Source organism: Tachypleus tridentatus, chromosome 6, assembly GCF_004210375.1.
Source record: "Tachypleus tridentatus isolate NWPU-2018 chromosome 6, ASM421037v1, whole genome shotgun sequence".
In the NCBI taxonomy this organism is placed as follows: Eukaryota; Metazoa; Arthropoda; class Merostomata; order Xiphosura; family Limulidae; genus Tachypleus; species Tachypleus tridentatus.
The window spans coordinates 96177135-96195088 of record NC_134830.1 but is presented as its reverse complement, the minus strand read 5'-3'; the positions used below and the strand labels follow the sequence as shown (position 1 = coordinate 96195088).

The 17954-nt window shown below is 30.6% G+C and overlaps 1 protein-coding gene across 12 annotated transcripts in view; it reads right to left on the bottom strand.

Moving 5' to 3' along the window:
- The window catches only part of Iml1 (GATOR complex protein Iml1), a 159211-nt gene that overhangs the window by 66770 nt on the left and 74487 nt on the right, over positions 1-17954 (bottom strand). For 10 of the 12 annotated variants that reach the window (XM_076506373.1, XM_076506369.1, XM_076506371.1 and 7 more), the window contains 5 exons: positions 16332-16565; positions 11497-11682; positions 9425-9532; positions 3843-3968; positions 1549-1696 (listed from right to left, as the gene is read on the bottom strand). In XM_076506373.1, the coding sequence (XP_076362488.1) occupies positions 1549-1696; positions 3843-3968; positions 9425-9532; positions 11497-11682; positions 16332-16565 (802 nt within the window). The remainder of the gene's footprint in view (positions 1-1548; positions 1697-3842; positions 3969-9424; positions 9533-11496; positions 11683-16331; positions 16566-17954) is intronic. The other 2 variants (XM_076506368.1, XM_076506377.1) reach the window with 1 other exon arrangement.

Genomic DNA, 17954 nt, shown 5'->3' with positions numbered 1-17954 from the left:
AAAACATTATCATTAGCATCTTGTTCTAAAACAGTAATTAGAAACTTAGAGATAACTAGGATAAAATTGATCACAACAATTAAGTAAGGGAAAAAAAAAGATGCTGCTAACTAAAGTGTACTAAAATACTGTATCTTATTTAATTCAGCAGTTATAAAAGCTTTACCAAATCAATTTTGTTTGGCATAGTTCTCATTAACAAGTATTTAACATAATTTTTAATTGAAGAGTTTAAGTATTTAGAAACCCATGTCATTATCAACTGAAGGCAGAAAAAAACAAAACAATATTTGACAGATAGAATAAAAAAACCCACTAAAAACAAAAACGTAGCTACACTATATTCGAAGCATTAACCAGTGATGCCAGTTCCATCTGAGCATGAGAAGTAATTTTATTCAAGTCTATGGTAAAGTATGGTAGATATAACTCTGCTCTTAATACTCTTTCTAGTTGTACTAATTAAGACACCTCCTAGTACAGAGGTTCCCAAACTGTGGTATGCAACCTTCTGGGAATCCACAACAAAGCATTACATTTATGAAATTACCATGTACTGAAAGAGTAACAAATAAAATAACAACATGTTATAAAACTAATATGAATATATATAAATCCTAAATAAATAACTGTAAGTAACAAATTTAATTATGTAAATTTGTTGTGTGCCTAGCACCACTGCCTGCCAATTATAAAAATAAGACAATTAGATTGAAGCATATAAAATTGAAGTATGGAAATAAGATAAACATGAAGCCAGATTTTCACTTCAAACCATCAGACATTGACCCAAAAATTTGCAAGATTGTCTCATCAAAGCAGTTTCATCCTTCACATTAAAGTAATTAGTAAGTTTTTTTTTTAATTTTCTATATTTAAATCTATTTTTCATTGTTCTTTTCTTAAAACTAGAATTAAGGTGTAAAAGTATTAAAATACATATGTGATACACCATTTTATATATGATAAACTATTTGTAACAAAAGGTGGCCCACCAGTACATTTAAAGTAGTTAAAGAGGATTTGCAGGTTGGCAAAGTTGGGAACCTCTGTTTTAGTACATGGTGCATTATTGTGATTTTACCACATAACAATTTTGAACATTTCATTTAACTACTGCAATTTCCCAGCAATATTTTATTCCAATAAACTAGTAGGTAGCAAAAAATACAAAAAAAGAATGTGATTTTCTCAATGTTAAGGTATTTTAGGGAACACTTATATACATAAAAAAGGTAATTTTGGCTACACTTTAAAAATTTCAAGATACTAAAAAAGTAATAGCTTTGGTTACTTAATACACTTGTACATAAAACATTTAAAAACAAGAACCTCTACACACATAGGAGTTCACAATATACATTTTTATGTGTATTTTTAACTTATTTCTTAGTTAATTTTGTATTGAACTTTCCAAAGTAATTCATGCATACCTCAAAGGATATCACCTGCTTTTGCTCATAAAATACATTATAAAACCATTTCAACTAAGAACTATTCTTCTTCTTTTATACTTTTTCCTGTATAAAACCTAATAAAGTTTTTTACCTTCTGAGAGTCAACTCTGAACTAATATCTTCTGGTTGAAGAAAATAGTCAGAAACAACAAAATCATACTGTAAGCTTCGTTTATCTGGAAAATAATCAGTTGTAATGGGCAGGCAAGCTGGAATGGCAAGTGATTTCCAGTCAACACCTAGAGAAAAATACTATATGTCACACATCATTCAAACTTCCTTTATATAACAGCTAATATTAAACAGAAAGTAAGAATGGTAACACTGAGAATATACAGGGTGTTTGGAAAGTCACTGTGCACTTATATATTTATTAACAGACATATTTCAATATAGAATACAGGAGGTAAATATGAATGACAATTATAAGCAATGTTGAAAGTGACCCCTGTTGGCATCAATACAGACCTGGATCCCTCTTATTTTGTTTCTAAACATTGCTATCAGTTGCTGGCTTGAAATAGACTGAAAAAAATATGATTACAAAACTGCACATTGACTTTTTGAACACCCTATAGATTCCATGACAAGTCAAGAAAAACTATTAAAAAAAAAAGCTGAAAGCAATATCTTAGGGGAATAAGTTAGTTAATAAAGTACCACTGAATGCACTATTAGAAAGACTGACAGCATACTCTATTTATTATATGTATAAATTATTCTTTATTATAATCCACAGATGAAGGATATTTGGGAGGGGGGGAGCCACTGCCTTCTCACTTTTGACATTTCAGTTATAATTTTATTTTTGAAAAAATTATAACGGTACGTCACATATAATGTTTTAAAAGTTGATGTTATAATGACACAAATTTTACTGTGACTCAGATAGTATGTGATGAGCATTTGAGAACCTGTGCAAATGTCTACTGGAATAACAGTTATTGTATCAAAAACTTTTCAATACTTTTCATTTGAATATCCCCCCTTGTAGTCATACCAACATTACTTTGATAATGACAAAAGATTATGTAATATAAATATACATTAAGCAATTTTTAATAAGCTTTCAAAAGTTTGAATGACAGAAAAGGTTTTAGTAACTTTTTTTATTAAAGTGAAGGTCTCAATTAGCTACCATTGAATAAAAATTGTAAAAAGAGCTTTATATGCATGCATGATGAATTGTTTGAGAGCAAAAATCTGGTCACTTAGAAATCAGGATTCTGAGAACAAAGCAGGCATTCAGAAGTAGAATATATAGTCTGCTACAGTTCAGTACCATTCTTTGAAGATATATGTAGTTTACTGTTTTAACTCATCAGAACATTACATCCAATAAAACTGGCTCTGTATGTTTTTATTTTGTGACTGCAGAATTACTGTTATATTCCAAAGTTTAAAGATGACTAAGCACACTGTCACCTCATCTTCACAAAAAAACATATTTTGCACTTGAATGTAGTAATCTGTTGTAGGTGGAATGTAAGAAACAAAAAGTAAATGCCTTATAAGTAAAAACAAAAGGACATTTTGGAGAAAGGCTATTATAATACAGTAATGATCAAGGATATAGGATAAATAATCACTACTTGAAAAAATAAAATAACATGGTTTTTAAAGTGAATCTAACACTGTTCATGATACTAAAACAAAAAAAACAAGTCAGGCAGCAACTGATCTTGTGATCCACATTCTCTCTGAAATTGTTTAATCACAAAAATATCCAGATATATCCCTGCTCCCCGTGACAGTTATAAAACAGATCCACATGCAAAAAAGTATTATATAACATTTTTTGTTGTCTTTCAAAGTTTGTAGTGCACACTGGAGTTATTTACACATTTTGTTAAAAGTTAAGAAAAACTATCTTTACAATCCAGATAAATATAAAAGATAATATTTTTATTTAAATCAAAAAAGGTAATTTTTCTTAACTTTTATCAAAATGATATAACATCGCAGACAGATTCTTCAACAAACCTTTGCTACAAAAACTACCTTGATCTGAATCAGAACATACTCTAAGCTGGATTTATTATTTGTTCTTAATTAGACTTTCAATAAATTTAAAATATTATAGAAGAGTGAAATATGAAATACAAATCAGAGCCTTATGTGCATGTCTACATCAATATTATCCAACTGGCAAACTTATGGCTACAACTGGTGCAACAGGTTCTTATGATTACATTATCTCTGTGTGTTTATTTCACAAATAAGAGTTTTTTTTTTCAGTAAATTATTGTGTTGAGGGACAAAATTTATTGCAAGTAAAAAGAAAATTCCCTTAAAAGCATGAAACATTAAGATACCATTCCAGTGCTTTCACTGTTCATACTTAAGTAAGATTATAAAATATTGTCTCCAGAGAACATAACTGACCAGTAGTCAATGCTGGTGTCCACTCCTGCTCTCCTGTAGCACCCCATAACAAAGTCAAGTTTCTGTCAATATGAGGATCTGATGACACGTGAGTTGATGTTCTTACGGTAGAGGTACGCAGTCTACCTAAATAAAATAAATAGGTTATATGCTAATTAATAGATGTAAATGTTTTTAAATGGAAATTCATTTAAATTATGTGTATTTTAGAACACTTTGTATGTTATTCTTTATTCTAATACAAATTAAGAAGACAGAAAATTGGAATATTAAGGTACATTGGATGTAAAATTTTTGAGACAATTTACAAAGAATTTACATTTACAGTTTACCCATTTTGACAAGAAATTTGAAATGTGCAGAAAAACAAAAGACAGATAGACAAAGCAGTTTCTGAAGTACAGTTCCATAATACAGCTAAATGAAAAACAGTAAGAACTTTAGAGAAGTAGCAAATCTTTATTACGATAATGATATGCACAACGTATAAGTATCTGTTGCAACAAAATGACTATAATCACTACTAAGGGTGTTGTCATTCACATTATATGATTACATTTGCTTCCAAAGGTAGATCTAAATATAACAGATAGACTAAAATTAAGAGTTATAAAATAAGTTAGCATAATAGTCTGAAAAGTCAATGGCTCAAGCACAAGGATACTAGTTAATTAGTGAATTCCAAAACAGACCCGGATGCAAAACACAAGTCATTAATTTAATCCAAAAGAACCTAACTGCAAGGTTGAACTAAAAATTTAGGAACTACCTTTGTACAGAAAATAATATTGTTACAACACACAAAGATGACAAAACTAGCAATATGTTTGAAATTGAAGTAATGCACAAGGATTATTCAATTAAACAAATTGTTAAGGCAACCTTAATTTATTACCCAGGAAAAAATGACCAAACAACTTAATCCAGCAGAAAGAAATGAAAATTTCTAGACCTTCTTATATAAGGTTTGAAATTTTATGGCACAACTGACCTGTGGCTAACAAAGATTGCAGTGGCAGCCAGTGAATATAAAATACAACACTATGACTGACAGTATATTAATTCACAGGCAAGAACCATGAGGTGATGCTTTGGTCACAGGATAGCATTTGTGGTTATAATTTCTTGACCTAGAACTAAAAGTAAACATCTTTTGATTTTCCTATAAAGAACTGTAACTAATAATACAGCTTTGTAGAACTCTCACATGCTGAATAAAAAAATGTTCCTACAGCCAAGGATAAAAGAGAATAGTAATTATTAACAACAATGAGAAGAAATTTCAGAGAAACAGTAGAAATTTGAAGTCTAATCAAAGGACAAAAAGACTAACTGAAACACAAGAAGGTTTTCTGAACCAATGACTCCATCTTCAAATCTTAATTTTCCTCTACCCAAGTGCAAGGTGTAAGTCTGAAAGGAATTAAATTAAGAATTCAAGCATTCATTATGCTAACATGCATAAATCCATGCTGGTGCTCATGATGTAAGGATAATTATGCAAAAAAAAGAAAGGAAGGAAAAGTTAACTTGTTTTGGATCAGAGATTTGTCACTGATACCCCCTTGATTTTTCTTTCCCACAATAGAAAATAATTAACCATGACAATTAGAATGAGATAATGAAATATGATCAAGTTTCTTTTAATAAAATTAATATAACTTCATCTGATTTTACTATAATTTTATGTTGTTACATTTCATAAATGTTGTTGCAAGATGTAGTTTTAAAAGGTTTTTTCAATTTCAGAATTTAATTTGCTTTAATGTTGATCAGAAAGTTCTATTCTCTATATATTCAATCATCTTCTACTTGCTTAATATTTATCAACATATCAGTTTTATGTAAAAGGCTGTCCAAAATGATGGTAAACTAAAGCCTACCAAACTTGAAATCTCCAATATGCATTTTCAACTTTGCTGCCTATAAACAGACAAGAAAAATATGGGGTCCTCTAATTTCAGGAAATCAAAGCCTATCACGAGCAATATCTTTTTCACTTAAATAGTCTATTTTCCCAGCATCAATCCTTGTTCTAGCATTTGTTGATCACAGTTATTTTCTAATCATATCAACTGCATTACTGCAATTGTTCTCTTAAAACCACAATTTCTTGTAAATACTCTAACATTGTCCAAAAACTTCTCTTTATAACAAACTACAAATTAACTTCATTTATTGCTAAATAAATCCTTGGTATAAGAACTCCCTCTTTGAGGGGCTTTTATATAGCAAAAAAAGGTTTCAAAATTTAGGAGCCATTTATCCCTCCATTAGTGAGTGAATTCAACTCAAATAGGAAAAGGCAACAAAAAGTGACAATATTAGAGCAGAAAAAAGTGGAATTGGACTTGTCTAACTCACAAATTTGGAGAAATTGAGCTTGACCGACTGACTCTTGATTTTATGATTATGATTTTTTATACTCTATTTTACCAACTGCAATAGTCATGACTTCCAGCTATAAACTGTAAAAACACCACAGATGTTAAAAAAATATTTATTAGTGACCTGAGACCTAACCTCACAGAATAGCAGCAGATCCTACCAGGTAATAATATTTCACTAGAAATATTCTTGGTCAAAAATCAATTTATGGCTCATAGATATAGTTTCTTCTCAATATATTACAAGTTCTTTTATTCACAGGCATTTATTTAGCACAAAAACTTAATAAGAACATAAATAAGGACTTCAGTCACTAGAATAATTTGCCATTATCTAATATACTCTTTAAACTGCAACTAGGCTTATCTGAAGCCTGGTCATAAAAGAAACTTTCCATACCTTTAAAACAAGTTTAATTTAACACAAAACAAAATTCTCAAAAACAAAATGACTGTTTAAAGAAACTATGAAAAATATTTTCAGATCTGTGGTTTGTTCCTAAATATTCTAGACTTCCCACTACATTCCACTGTTCTTCTACACAGAAGCTACATCTTATCAATTTCCCCACAAAAACATAAATTACTCCTCACATCACTTTACTGACTTTATGTCAATGTAAGTAGTTTATAATTTTCAATATCAAATGGTATTTAATTTTAACATTACACAATTTCATAGGTGAACTTTATTATGACCAAATGGTGCATCATCATTTAAAAAATGGAACAAGGCTTTGCAATATAAAGTTTCAAACACAGAAGGAAAATTAAAGCAAAACAAGAATTTACTGATTGTATTTTTAAGGGATGATACTTTCTTAGCACATCAAAAGTAATGTTTTAGAATGGGTAAACAATTCAAATACCACTTATGACTGGATTTTTTTTACAGGCAAAATTTTTGGAGCTGTATGAAAATACAGGCCTGCAATGGTTTGTCTTGAACATTTTACATGCTCTAAAATAATTCCTGTACACTGAATCTAAAAATGATATCCATTTTTCTCTATCACGTACACATTTTTCACAAAATGTTGTATTTTCTTTTATATAAGTAAATCTTTTTCATTGAAATTTAGTCGCATTTTGTTATGCTGAAATGTTGATAACTAATGGCTACAGATTTTTTTCCAACCGTGATAAATACACCATTTGTATATAAATGGTTAACATCATTTCTGGATAGTATTTGTTTGTGTATGTGTATTTCAACATTTCTAAGTTTTTCAATATTATTTATTCATTGCTATGGCAACAAAATGTTGTGTAAATGACCCAAATGTATTCTGTTATACTTCTGGTGTGTTTGTTGTATGAAACAAAGGTCAAACATTACAGAATTTGTCAAAACAGCATATTATGCATATTTTGAAATAAAACTGAAGACCAAAACAAATCATGAGATCTGCACAAGGTTTGCAACATTTGTGTCAAAGAGTTGAGACTATGGATTAAAAGTAAAAAAGTCTTTGCCTTTTGGAATTTCAATGATATGGCATGAGCTTAGAAATTACAGAGATGAATGCTATTTTTGTTCATGTAATGTTCAAGGCTACAACACACAAAATAAAAAGGAAATTTCTTATGTGAACCTTCAATCTGCTATAAGACCTGTTGTTCATGGACCTGATGCACCTGTACTTAAACTCCACTGGAGATTTTATGTTTTATGTTTCATCTTATGCTGAATCTGATGTAAACAGAAATTATGATAGGGATTTTTTTTCAACCTGATACATATGGTAAACCACATCTTCTCACACATGTTGAATGTAATGATTTTGTGATAGATTTAGGCTTTCCCAAAGGATTCTTCAGAGATGTTTGGGTCCAGACTTTGAGCTAAGAACTTAATTTCTCTAAAGAATCATTTTACTGGTATCATGAGAAAGAGTTCATACAATACTTTTTGCAAGACTGTACACTGATTTACTGCCACAATATTATTGACTTAATACCAATGTGAGGAGCTGAAGACTATGAACCAAGTTAGTGATAACCGTTCATTGGTTCCCCAAAAGAAGTCTAAAGGGTGTTTTCCTGCACAACAGTAAACATATATGCATCTGTTTCTACTGCTCATTTGTTTCACTTGAAGGAAATGCATGAAAATCTCAAATTTCTTCTTAATAAGGTCAAATACAGAGAATATGTTTGGTTACTTTATGGACACTTGAAAGTTTTGTATGTTATTAAGTCAACAATCTGGTTGTACAAAGTTTTTATGTTTTTTGTGCGAATGGGACAGGAGAGTGTGAAATCAGCACTGAATAAAGAGACAACAGCAATGCAAAATCAGCCTAATACCAGGATAAAAAACATCAAAAGTAAAAGTTTGGTTGACACAAAGAAATTCCTATTATCATCAATTTACATAAACTGGGCTTGATGAAGCAACTTGTAAAGGCATTAGACAAAGATTTCAACTGTTAAATATCTATGTGGGCAATTCCCACCTCTTTCAGAAGCAAAACTTAAAGAAAGGGCCTCAGATTAGTAAACTGATTTTGGACAAACAGTTTGAAAGAACAATGAGAAGAGCTTAAAGAGCAGACTGCCTTTAAAGATATTAACAAATTTTTAGAAAACAACAAGGGCCCAAATTATGAAAATATTGTCAATAATATGCTCAATAAATTAAAAAAAACTGGGTTATTATATAAGCTTGAAAATTAATTCTTACACCCACATATTGACTATTTCCCTGATAATCTCAGTGCCATCAGCCAAGAAGTAAAAAGGTATCAGGGAAATGGAAAGGCGGTATCAGGGGAGGTGGAACATCAAAATGATGGTTGATTACTACTGGTAATTGAAATTAGATGCTCCACATCTAGTTTTGAGACTAAAAGATGTAGATTTCACACACACACACACACACACACACAGAACATGAGGAATGAGGATATATATTTGTTTGACATCAATATTCTTCCCTGAGAAAAAAAAACAATAACAACTGAATATTATTTTTGAAATCTTCATAACTGAATTAAGGAAAATCCATTTTCAACATGAAAACAACTTTTATGAAGTTCATATTTACAAGCTTGTCTTACATTAATTAAATGTTACAAAATAACAAAATGTTTTTTCAACTTGTGTTTTTCATTAATTCATTACCATTTATTATTCTAGAGAGTTGGTTTTGATTAGGTGTACTACTGACTATGTTAAATACTAAATACCAACCTTCAAATGTTGTGATATTTCCACTACTATTGGATAGGTTAATTTCTCCACTACAAAGTTGACTAGTTGCTTTTATTGACACTTTCCTTCTGTCTGATTCTGTTAAATCTTTGGAAGTTTTAGGACCTTATTAATAAAACTTAAACAATTTTCAGTAAATTTATCCTTAGTTCACTAGAAGAGAATAAGAATACTGAAGATAATTCTAGAGCTGTAAAGAAAGAATATATTTTGAGCTGCAATGCTTTGAAACACATTACATAATTCAGGTTCAAACCTTCAATTTTTCATGATTTAATGATACTGTCAACATAATAACTTGTTTATATTTTTCTGAAAACCATTTTATTTTACATAATACATATAAATCAAACATACACATATAGTTTAAAAATATGTTATACAGAATAGTAGTCTTGTTTTTATATGTTAAATTAAAATAAAACATACATTTATGTACATATAGTTGATGCAATATGTAATACTCACATAGCTACATACAGTAAGCATGCATTGCAAAAGCATACTGGAGCAACCAATTAAAAGAACTGCAGCTGACTTAAGCCAAATAAATCTTTATTTAGTAGCCAGTTCCATATAAGTTAACAGTACAATTCCTTTGACCATAACACATGCTTTCACTCATCAATTGTATTAACTATTAACAAGATTAATAAATATCCTCATAACTGAAATCTTATGAATTAGAAATTTTATCTACATATTCTCAATTAAGAATAAACTATATATCATCTGAAATTAATAATTTAAATCTAATTATATCCTGCTCAATACTGCCCAAACAATGTGCACAACAGTGACATTACAATTTATTGAATGCAACATAATTGAAACTTATTACTAAATTAAAAAAAAAAACATTACTTGAAATTTTTGTATCAATTTAAATGTACTAGTCTAGAAATTATAGTATATCCCATATATACTGAAAAAATGTCATTCTGTTGGGTCAGATTATGTACTGTTGCCTGAATAATGCCTGTAAGTAATTTCCTTGGGCAGAGGCTACAATTTAGAAACGTCATTCACTGACTATTAATTGCAATAAAAAATAAACATTTAAGTAATTATTCAAATAAAAACAAACTACTTGTTTCAATATGGGAAGAATTCAGTAGTACATGACTAACACAAACAAGTTTTATTTATAACCTGTTTAAAAAACCTGTTTATTGAAAATAAAGCTGAACATGGCTGTCTTTAATCAAATTTAGGTTTTCTTAGAGTAAAAACAAGTCAAATATGAAGTTTTTTTTATCAGTTATGGGCTTCAGCAGTTCAATATTATATCTATTCTAAGTCTAATTCAATCAAAGTTTCTTCTTAATGCTACTAAACATGAAAAAGGACTTATAAGTTACTGTTTAAGACTCATAATGACATACTGAAAATGTTTAAACTACAGTATTGCCATATGACAAATGTTTTAAATTAATAGTGAAAATTATTTATATGCTCAATAAGGTATCTGCATTGCCCAATAAATTAATCACTTAAAAAAACTGAATGAGTGAAGGTAAAGGCAGAACAAATATATACATATATATAGTGTAATATGAAGTACAAAATCACAAATACTCATACAAATTTAGAAAATAAGGAAGTGGTTTGAAATAAAAATCAATGCTCTAAAATAAATTAAAGACAACAGGAGAACTGTAAGAATTTCAGAACTTATTTTAAACAATGTAAGATAGAAAGATACTTAAAAGTAAATGCAAACCTAGTAGTTGTGAGCAAGAAATATATTGTCATAATTTATTTAGAATTGAAAATGGGTTAATGTAATAAGTACATTTCCTTTCAAATCAGCATATTTCAATCCCATAAAAATGTATATTACTATATCACTAAAGTTACTCATATTAGGTACTTCTGAACAAATGTTAACTAAAATTCATGAGAGAACAAAAATATCTTCTCTGTTAAATTCAGAATGTAAGAACTTATAAGGAAAAAAGAGAAAAAGACATTTTGTTTAATATTAATTTGTGTGTTCCATTTTAAATTAACAATCTATGAGGTTCAAAAACATTTAAAAACTTGTGTACCTTCTGTTAGGTGATGGTGTCCTTGTAGAGTTTTATTCCACTGAGGATCTCTGTGTAGGGCTGCCAACCTTAGCTGATCCTGGCTGAAAATAACGTCATCATCCACTGTGGGAGGCATCATTGTTGCTGCTGTATTTTGAGGTACAGCTTGGTAATGATGTTGTTGCATAAATACACCAGTTGGTCCTAAGAAATTTAAAAAAAAAATCATTCAATTCATTGTTCAATTTTTGATATTTCTGAGTTGGAAAAATAAATGTGGTACTTTTGAAGACAAATATAACATCTGTAATACCTAATACTAAACTTTACACAATTTACTTTATGGTATAGAAGAGAACAAATTATATTTACATACTACCTTTATTTAACTTCATTCATGACTGCTATATCCTGTTACCATCAGACTGATTATAAATGATTAAATCCCAGCAAAAGTTACACTTTTACCATAGAAACAAACTACTGATGAAGCAACTATTTCCATTCCACTGTTCTAAAATGTTTAAAGGTTGCTTAAAGGCATTAAGCTACCATCTGATTTGCAAAAATGTTTTACAATCACTTATAAAAATTATACTTCACTCCCTAGCCCTGTAAAGTTTTCATGGCTAACAGAAAGTAAAGGCTAAAACTGCATCCATTTTGGTTATATATACTAAATGAAATGAATACGGAAACCCTAGGGGAATAACACAACCACAGAAGTTTAACTGGGTCTCTGGACTTACAACAGGCTGAACCATTATGGCAAATACATTTGTATTTGGAATGTAAGCCCTTTGCTCTCTTTACAGTAGAACACCTGTTCAACATGCTCTAATACAATTTACTATTTAGGATGCATGGAATGCTTCTTCAAACACCCTGTATCATATCACATAATTCCATGGGTTGTTTGGTTGCCTTTTGACCCTTTTCTTTACCCATTCCAAATTATTTCAATGATGTTTACATCTGAACTCTTAATAGACCAAAGTATGGCTTTTAGTGTTATAACTGCCTATTTCCTCTCCTAGCAAGATTTTACAATGTTGTTTCAATGCTTAGGTTCATTATCCTGTTGAAAGACAAAAAACTAGACAATATCAGAAACACTCTTAATGGAATGCCCTAAGATATTATGATTTGTCTGTAAATCTGCTGTCAGTTTGTCAGTTTTGCTAAGTCTATAATGTCTCTGGAGACAATGCCGTATTAAATACACACTCTTAATGTCTTTGTAGCTGTTCTATATGTTGGTAGTGCTTGTGTTCTTATTTCCTTTTTTGAAACATTCAGCCACTGGTTATTGTGGAATAACTCCAATTTAGATTCAGTGGTAAACAAAACCTCTGTCAGGTCTGCTCATTCCACTATCCATTTTCATCATTTTCATGCAGCTACGTGTTCAATGTGGCTGCAATGAGTTAAACTGTTTCTTATTGTTTCATCTGTATTTGTACATCCTATCAGGTTCAAAAACATTAAAAACTTAATGTTGATGATGATGGAATCAGTGGTATATTTCGCTAGGGGCTAATGGTGTTAATGGGAATTCATTGATAATTGGTTTCTAAGTAAAATTACATGGGATGTAGGACCCACAAAAATTATTAACCTCTGGCCCCCACAACTTTAAACCTGCCATTGGATGGAATAAGTACATTAAAATCACTCAACAAATTGTGTAAATACAATAATGTTTACTGTGTTTACAAATCATTAACCAATGTGTTAACATAAAATGTTTTTCTAAAAACAGAATTTTCACACAAGATTAAAGAACATTTCTAGAACTTCAACCATTTGAAACACATAAATATTTCACCCTGATAGTGATGCAACAAATCAATCTTTAATTAAAGTCTCACTGTTTAGCAGTTTATAAAGAATTCAACTTTATCTGTCATTTGTGAAAAAGTAAGAAATGCTAAAAGAATGCTTTCAAGACTATACAATAAAATAATTTTCTGTGATTAGATGAGAATTCAGAATTCTGAATACTGAGATATAAAATAGGTGACATTTATGATGTCCTAATAACAATGACAAAGTTAATATAAGATAACTTTAAGATTGAGGACTGATAAGAGTGTTGAAAGTTTTGTTCTGTGTCAAAAACTATGCAATTGAAAATATCCCAGGCCATTCTCTACTACCCAGAAATATCTTGAAGAGTACTGTGAGATGAATATACTAATGCAAAACTTAGTGCAAACAAAATTCCATAGAAGTAGCAACGATTGGATAAATTTATGGCTAAGTATGATAAGTAAATTTACTTTCATTATGAAGAACAAGATGAAAGTCTACAAAATATAGAAAAGTACATATGTAATAAATATTTTATTCGTCTAGTGAACTTTGCCCTAGGTTCTGTCTCTGAAAGGTTTCAGCAACTATTTTAACACAATCCCAAACAACTACCAGAAAGAATGTCATTAACTAAACACTGAAATAATCTACAGCTAATAATGAGAGACATAAACACTTCAAATCTCAAATGGTTTAAGGCACCATTCTGATTTATCACTTGTGTAATTAAATTGAGTTCCTAACAAAAATTCAAGAAACAAGCTGAAAGCATACATTATAGAAACTGAGAGTTTAAACAGACATTAATTTCAAACTGTTCAAAATCTATCCTCCTAACAAGACAAAGGTGTAAGCTGATAACAAAGTTTGATGAGATTCAGTTGAAATCTTCAAGATCTGACCATACATTACTTTAGAAGTTGGAAAAACAAACTTGTCCAATAGAAACGTCTTTAGAGTTATAAGCTGAGTTAGAGTCATTGCCAGAGGTAGAAGTGTCTTTACTGATGTTATCAGTGACCTTATGTACACTGTTCTACTGGTTTTCAATTTTTGTTTGCTTTACCAAGCCAAACCATATGCTACTTTGTTTTCCAGCAATATAATTCCCTCTGAAAGTTGATGAAGACTTTCCTTGGTTGCTGCTTCCCTTTTACTATAACAGAGGAATTTGGTATCCTGGAAGTACAGCTGTGTAAAATTTGAGGCTTTTTTGAGTTGTCAGCTTTCTTGTTTAGGTTTATACCAGCAGCACTTAGTAAATATATCCAGGTGCTGGTCTTACACAGTTTTTTTTTTTCTGTAACTTGTCTGCTTTCTTGTTTAGCTTTACACCAGCAAGACTTGATAAACATATTCTATGTGATGGTCTTACATACAGTTTGTTTCTTTTTTGTCAGTCATCTGAGGATCAACCACTGCAAGTTTTATGCAATACTGTATATGAATTGCTCAGATATATTATGTTAGTGACGCTGTCTATTTGACGGCTGTTGCTTTCAGATATACAGAGAAGATTCTTTATAACTTTATGAGCTCAGTCCTCATGTTGTTTATGGGAAACATGAATGCTCCACCAGCCTTATTCATACTACTGTTGCTCAGATCCAAATGGAGCCAGATGTTTATTCCACATTAGAGGATTCAACAAATATATTTTGGTGGTAATGGCTGTACAGCACTTATCTTCACAAGATTGTCATCTACAATATCTTTTAGGCAATCTAGCACTTAGCTGGTGTCTGCAGAGTTGTCTTTTATGGAGTTGAAATTCTCATTGATCTCTCAAAGCACCATTTAGGCAATCTCTTGTTGGTTGATCTGCAAGGTTGCTATGTAGCTGGGATATCTCAAAAAAGGCAGTGGCTCATTAATGGTCTTTGAATTGTAAGGCTTAACAAAGAAGTTTTCTGTAAGCAATGTTTGTGGTGAATAATGCTTTTGAGGTTTATTAGGTGTAATAGGGTTTTGATGGATTCAGACCTATGACAGTTAAATTAATTCATCATGCTGTACGTATCTAGCACTAGCATACATATTATTAATGCACTGTACAAATAATGCATCATAACAATAAATTATTAAAAAGTTTAAAATATTGGAATAAAAAAAACAACATTAATAAGATTATAATCAGATAAACCAAAATTCCTTATAATAATGACCTTTTTGTGAAAACATGAAAGTTCTCAATGAAACTTTGTAGAATGGATGGCGACTGCCTGTTGTGGAAACACAAATGTGGAACACATTTTGGAAACAATGTCCACATTTCTAAAATTAGGAATGTGTATACAAAATTCCTGCAAATTTTCAGTAATAAACTTGTGAAGGCTTAAATACAATTGCTAAGAACTTTTTATCAACATTTTGATAAAACAAAATATACAGTTCATTTTTATATTGATCAGACTCCCCACTATCCCCAACAGTTGTCTCATTTTTTTACGTATCAGAACTTTAATCTTTAAAATTACACACTTCAAAGTTTGCAAAAGATGTACTCCTAAATTATATTGTAACAAGTTAACAATGGAAATCCTACCTCACTACAGATACCATGCATTAGACAGCATTTAAAAATTTTGGCAAATTTTATTTGCACAGTCAATTTTAACACATTAAAAAGAGGCACTTCCTATTCCAATGATTTAAAGAGAATCTTAACCTTCTCTATTTTACAAACAAGATTTTTTTTTCTGTTAATGTTCTACTTTCAAACTGTATGAATTTGCTCTTAAAAAAAGGTTAAAATTTTATTTCTTTGCTCAACCAGCTCATTATATGACTTGAAGTGCTCATTGACTTTTTTCCTTTAATCAATGAGAATCACAAGTGAAGAATTCCTTTAATTTTGGGGAATCACAAAAAGTAAATATTTTTTCAGGACCTCTTAGATTTTTTTAATAAAATACTTTTTCAGGCTTTCTAAAAAAATGAAAAGATTTTGTTAGAACAATAGTAACCCTGGTACAACAAGAAAATTTTCAATTATTATCACACTACAGAAGAATCTAAATTTCTTAAAGCACTCTTACCTTGGGGAAACACATGGGTCCAGCGCCTTCGATTGGATGTAAGCTTGATTGTGACATGAGACGGGTCAAATGGATTAACCAAGGCCCTAGGTTTGCGATTCATCATTTGTTTGTTCAAATGATGACCTTTGGATGACCCAGCACTTCCTACAATTGCCCTCACTGGAGGTGAAAATTCTGTTTCAATGTCATCCCTAGAAGGAAGTCGCTGGGGGGCATGGTTCAAGTCTGGAACTATATAAGAGTGATTGAACTAAATGTTCAATTTATATTCTACTCTAAAACAGTCTGATGAGTTACAAGCATCCTACCTGGAAAACTTTGTTTGTATTCATATAATTATTTAAAATAATAAAAAAAAAAAACAGAACTGTAGAGTCAATAACTGAACATAAATTGTAAATTAATGCTGTCATGTGAAATAGGAAATGTATTTTTGTTTGCTGATGCCTATTAGGCAACCGTTAACCACAATATTAGTCTAAAATGATTCCATTCTCTAGAAAAACAATAAGTAAAAAGAAATAAAATACAATCTTGTTAGTTATTTAATTGCCTAATTAAGGTCAACAGTTGAAAACAACACCTTTATTGCTGATTTTCCACCACTAAAAGTCAGCAAAACCTGTTGAACACCCATAAATTACTTCCAACATTTATATTTCAAGTAAACTGATTCCTTGTTATTTAATGTTTCACTACCTTCTGATGCCTTGTCACTGCAAGAAAACAACAACAAAAAAACAAAACAAACTATGGCAGGTATTTAGTTTTGAGGAAAGGTATTCCACTTTTCCAACTGGGGTTTCAGAGATATAGATTATTCTCCTTTGCCCAGCTGGAGAACAAATTTTTGAACAAGCTGAGAAATTTCTTCTTTTGGAGTCAGTAGAAAATTCTGTTAATACACATTGTGGGATTTGATAAGATTTAGTAAATGTCTGGAGAGTGTTGAGGCAAGTGAAGGCCCAGGCCTTCAGTGATGAGACTTCCAAGATATCAATGGAGTTGTAAAGAAAAGAAGCAAGATGGCAGAATCTTGTTGAACCATAACTCAAATGATTGACAGACCTTTACCAAGGACAACTGGTGACAGGGATCTAAAAATCCAATGCCTAGACTACAATGAATTAGAATTAGTTCTGGGGGGAATGGGAGATCCCTGGGAAAGCCCACTTTCACAGAATAGGTGCTGAATAATCTACCTGTTCTGTACCAATGTCTGCAAAAGAAATGAGCACAGTTATAAACATAAGTAAAGAACTTCAGTGTGTTTCTGGATGTTTTAGTGTAAGATACAAGTTGTACAGTGAATTTATTTTGTAAGAGGAGCTTTTAGGATGGTCATGAGGGGGTTTCATTGTTTTGTTATGTTCCAGTATTTTGTTGAAAGACTAGCCTGTCATTGATTGTTTCAGTGTTGCATGATTTGTGTAGATAGGCAATTGGGGTGTATTTGAGGAGTCTTAAAGCTAATCTAAGAACTTTGTTTTGTTGTAATTGTATCATGTTTTTTTATACTTTTTGAGCTGTTGAAGGTGATTTGGCATCCATACTCTATGACAGGTCAGATATATGCTGTGTATATTTTGATGAGTGTGTCAGGACTGCATCCTTTATTTG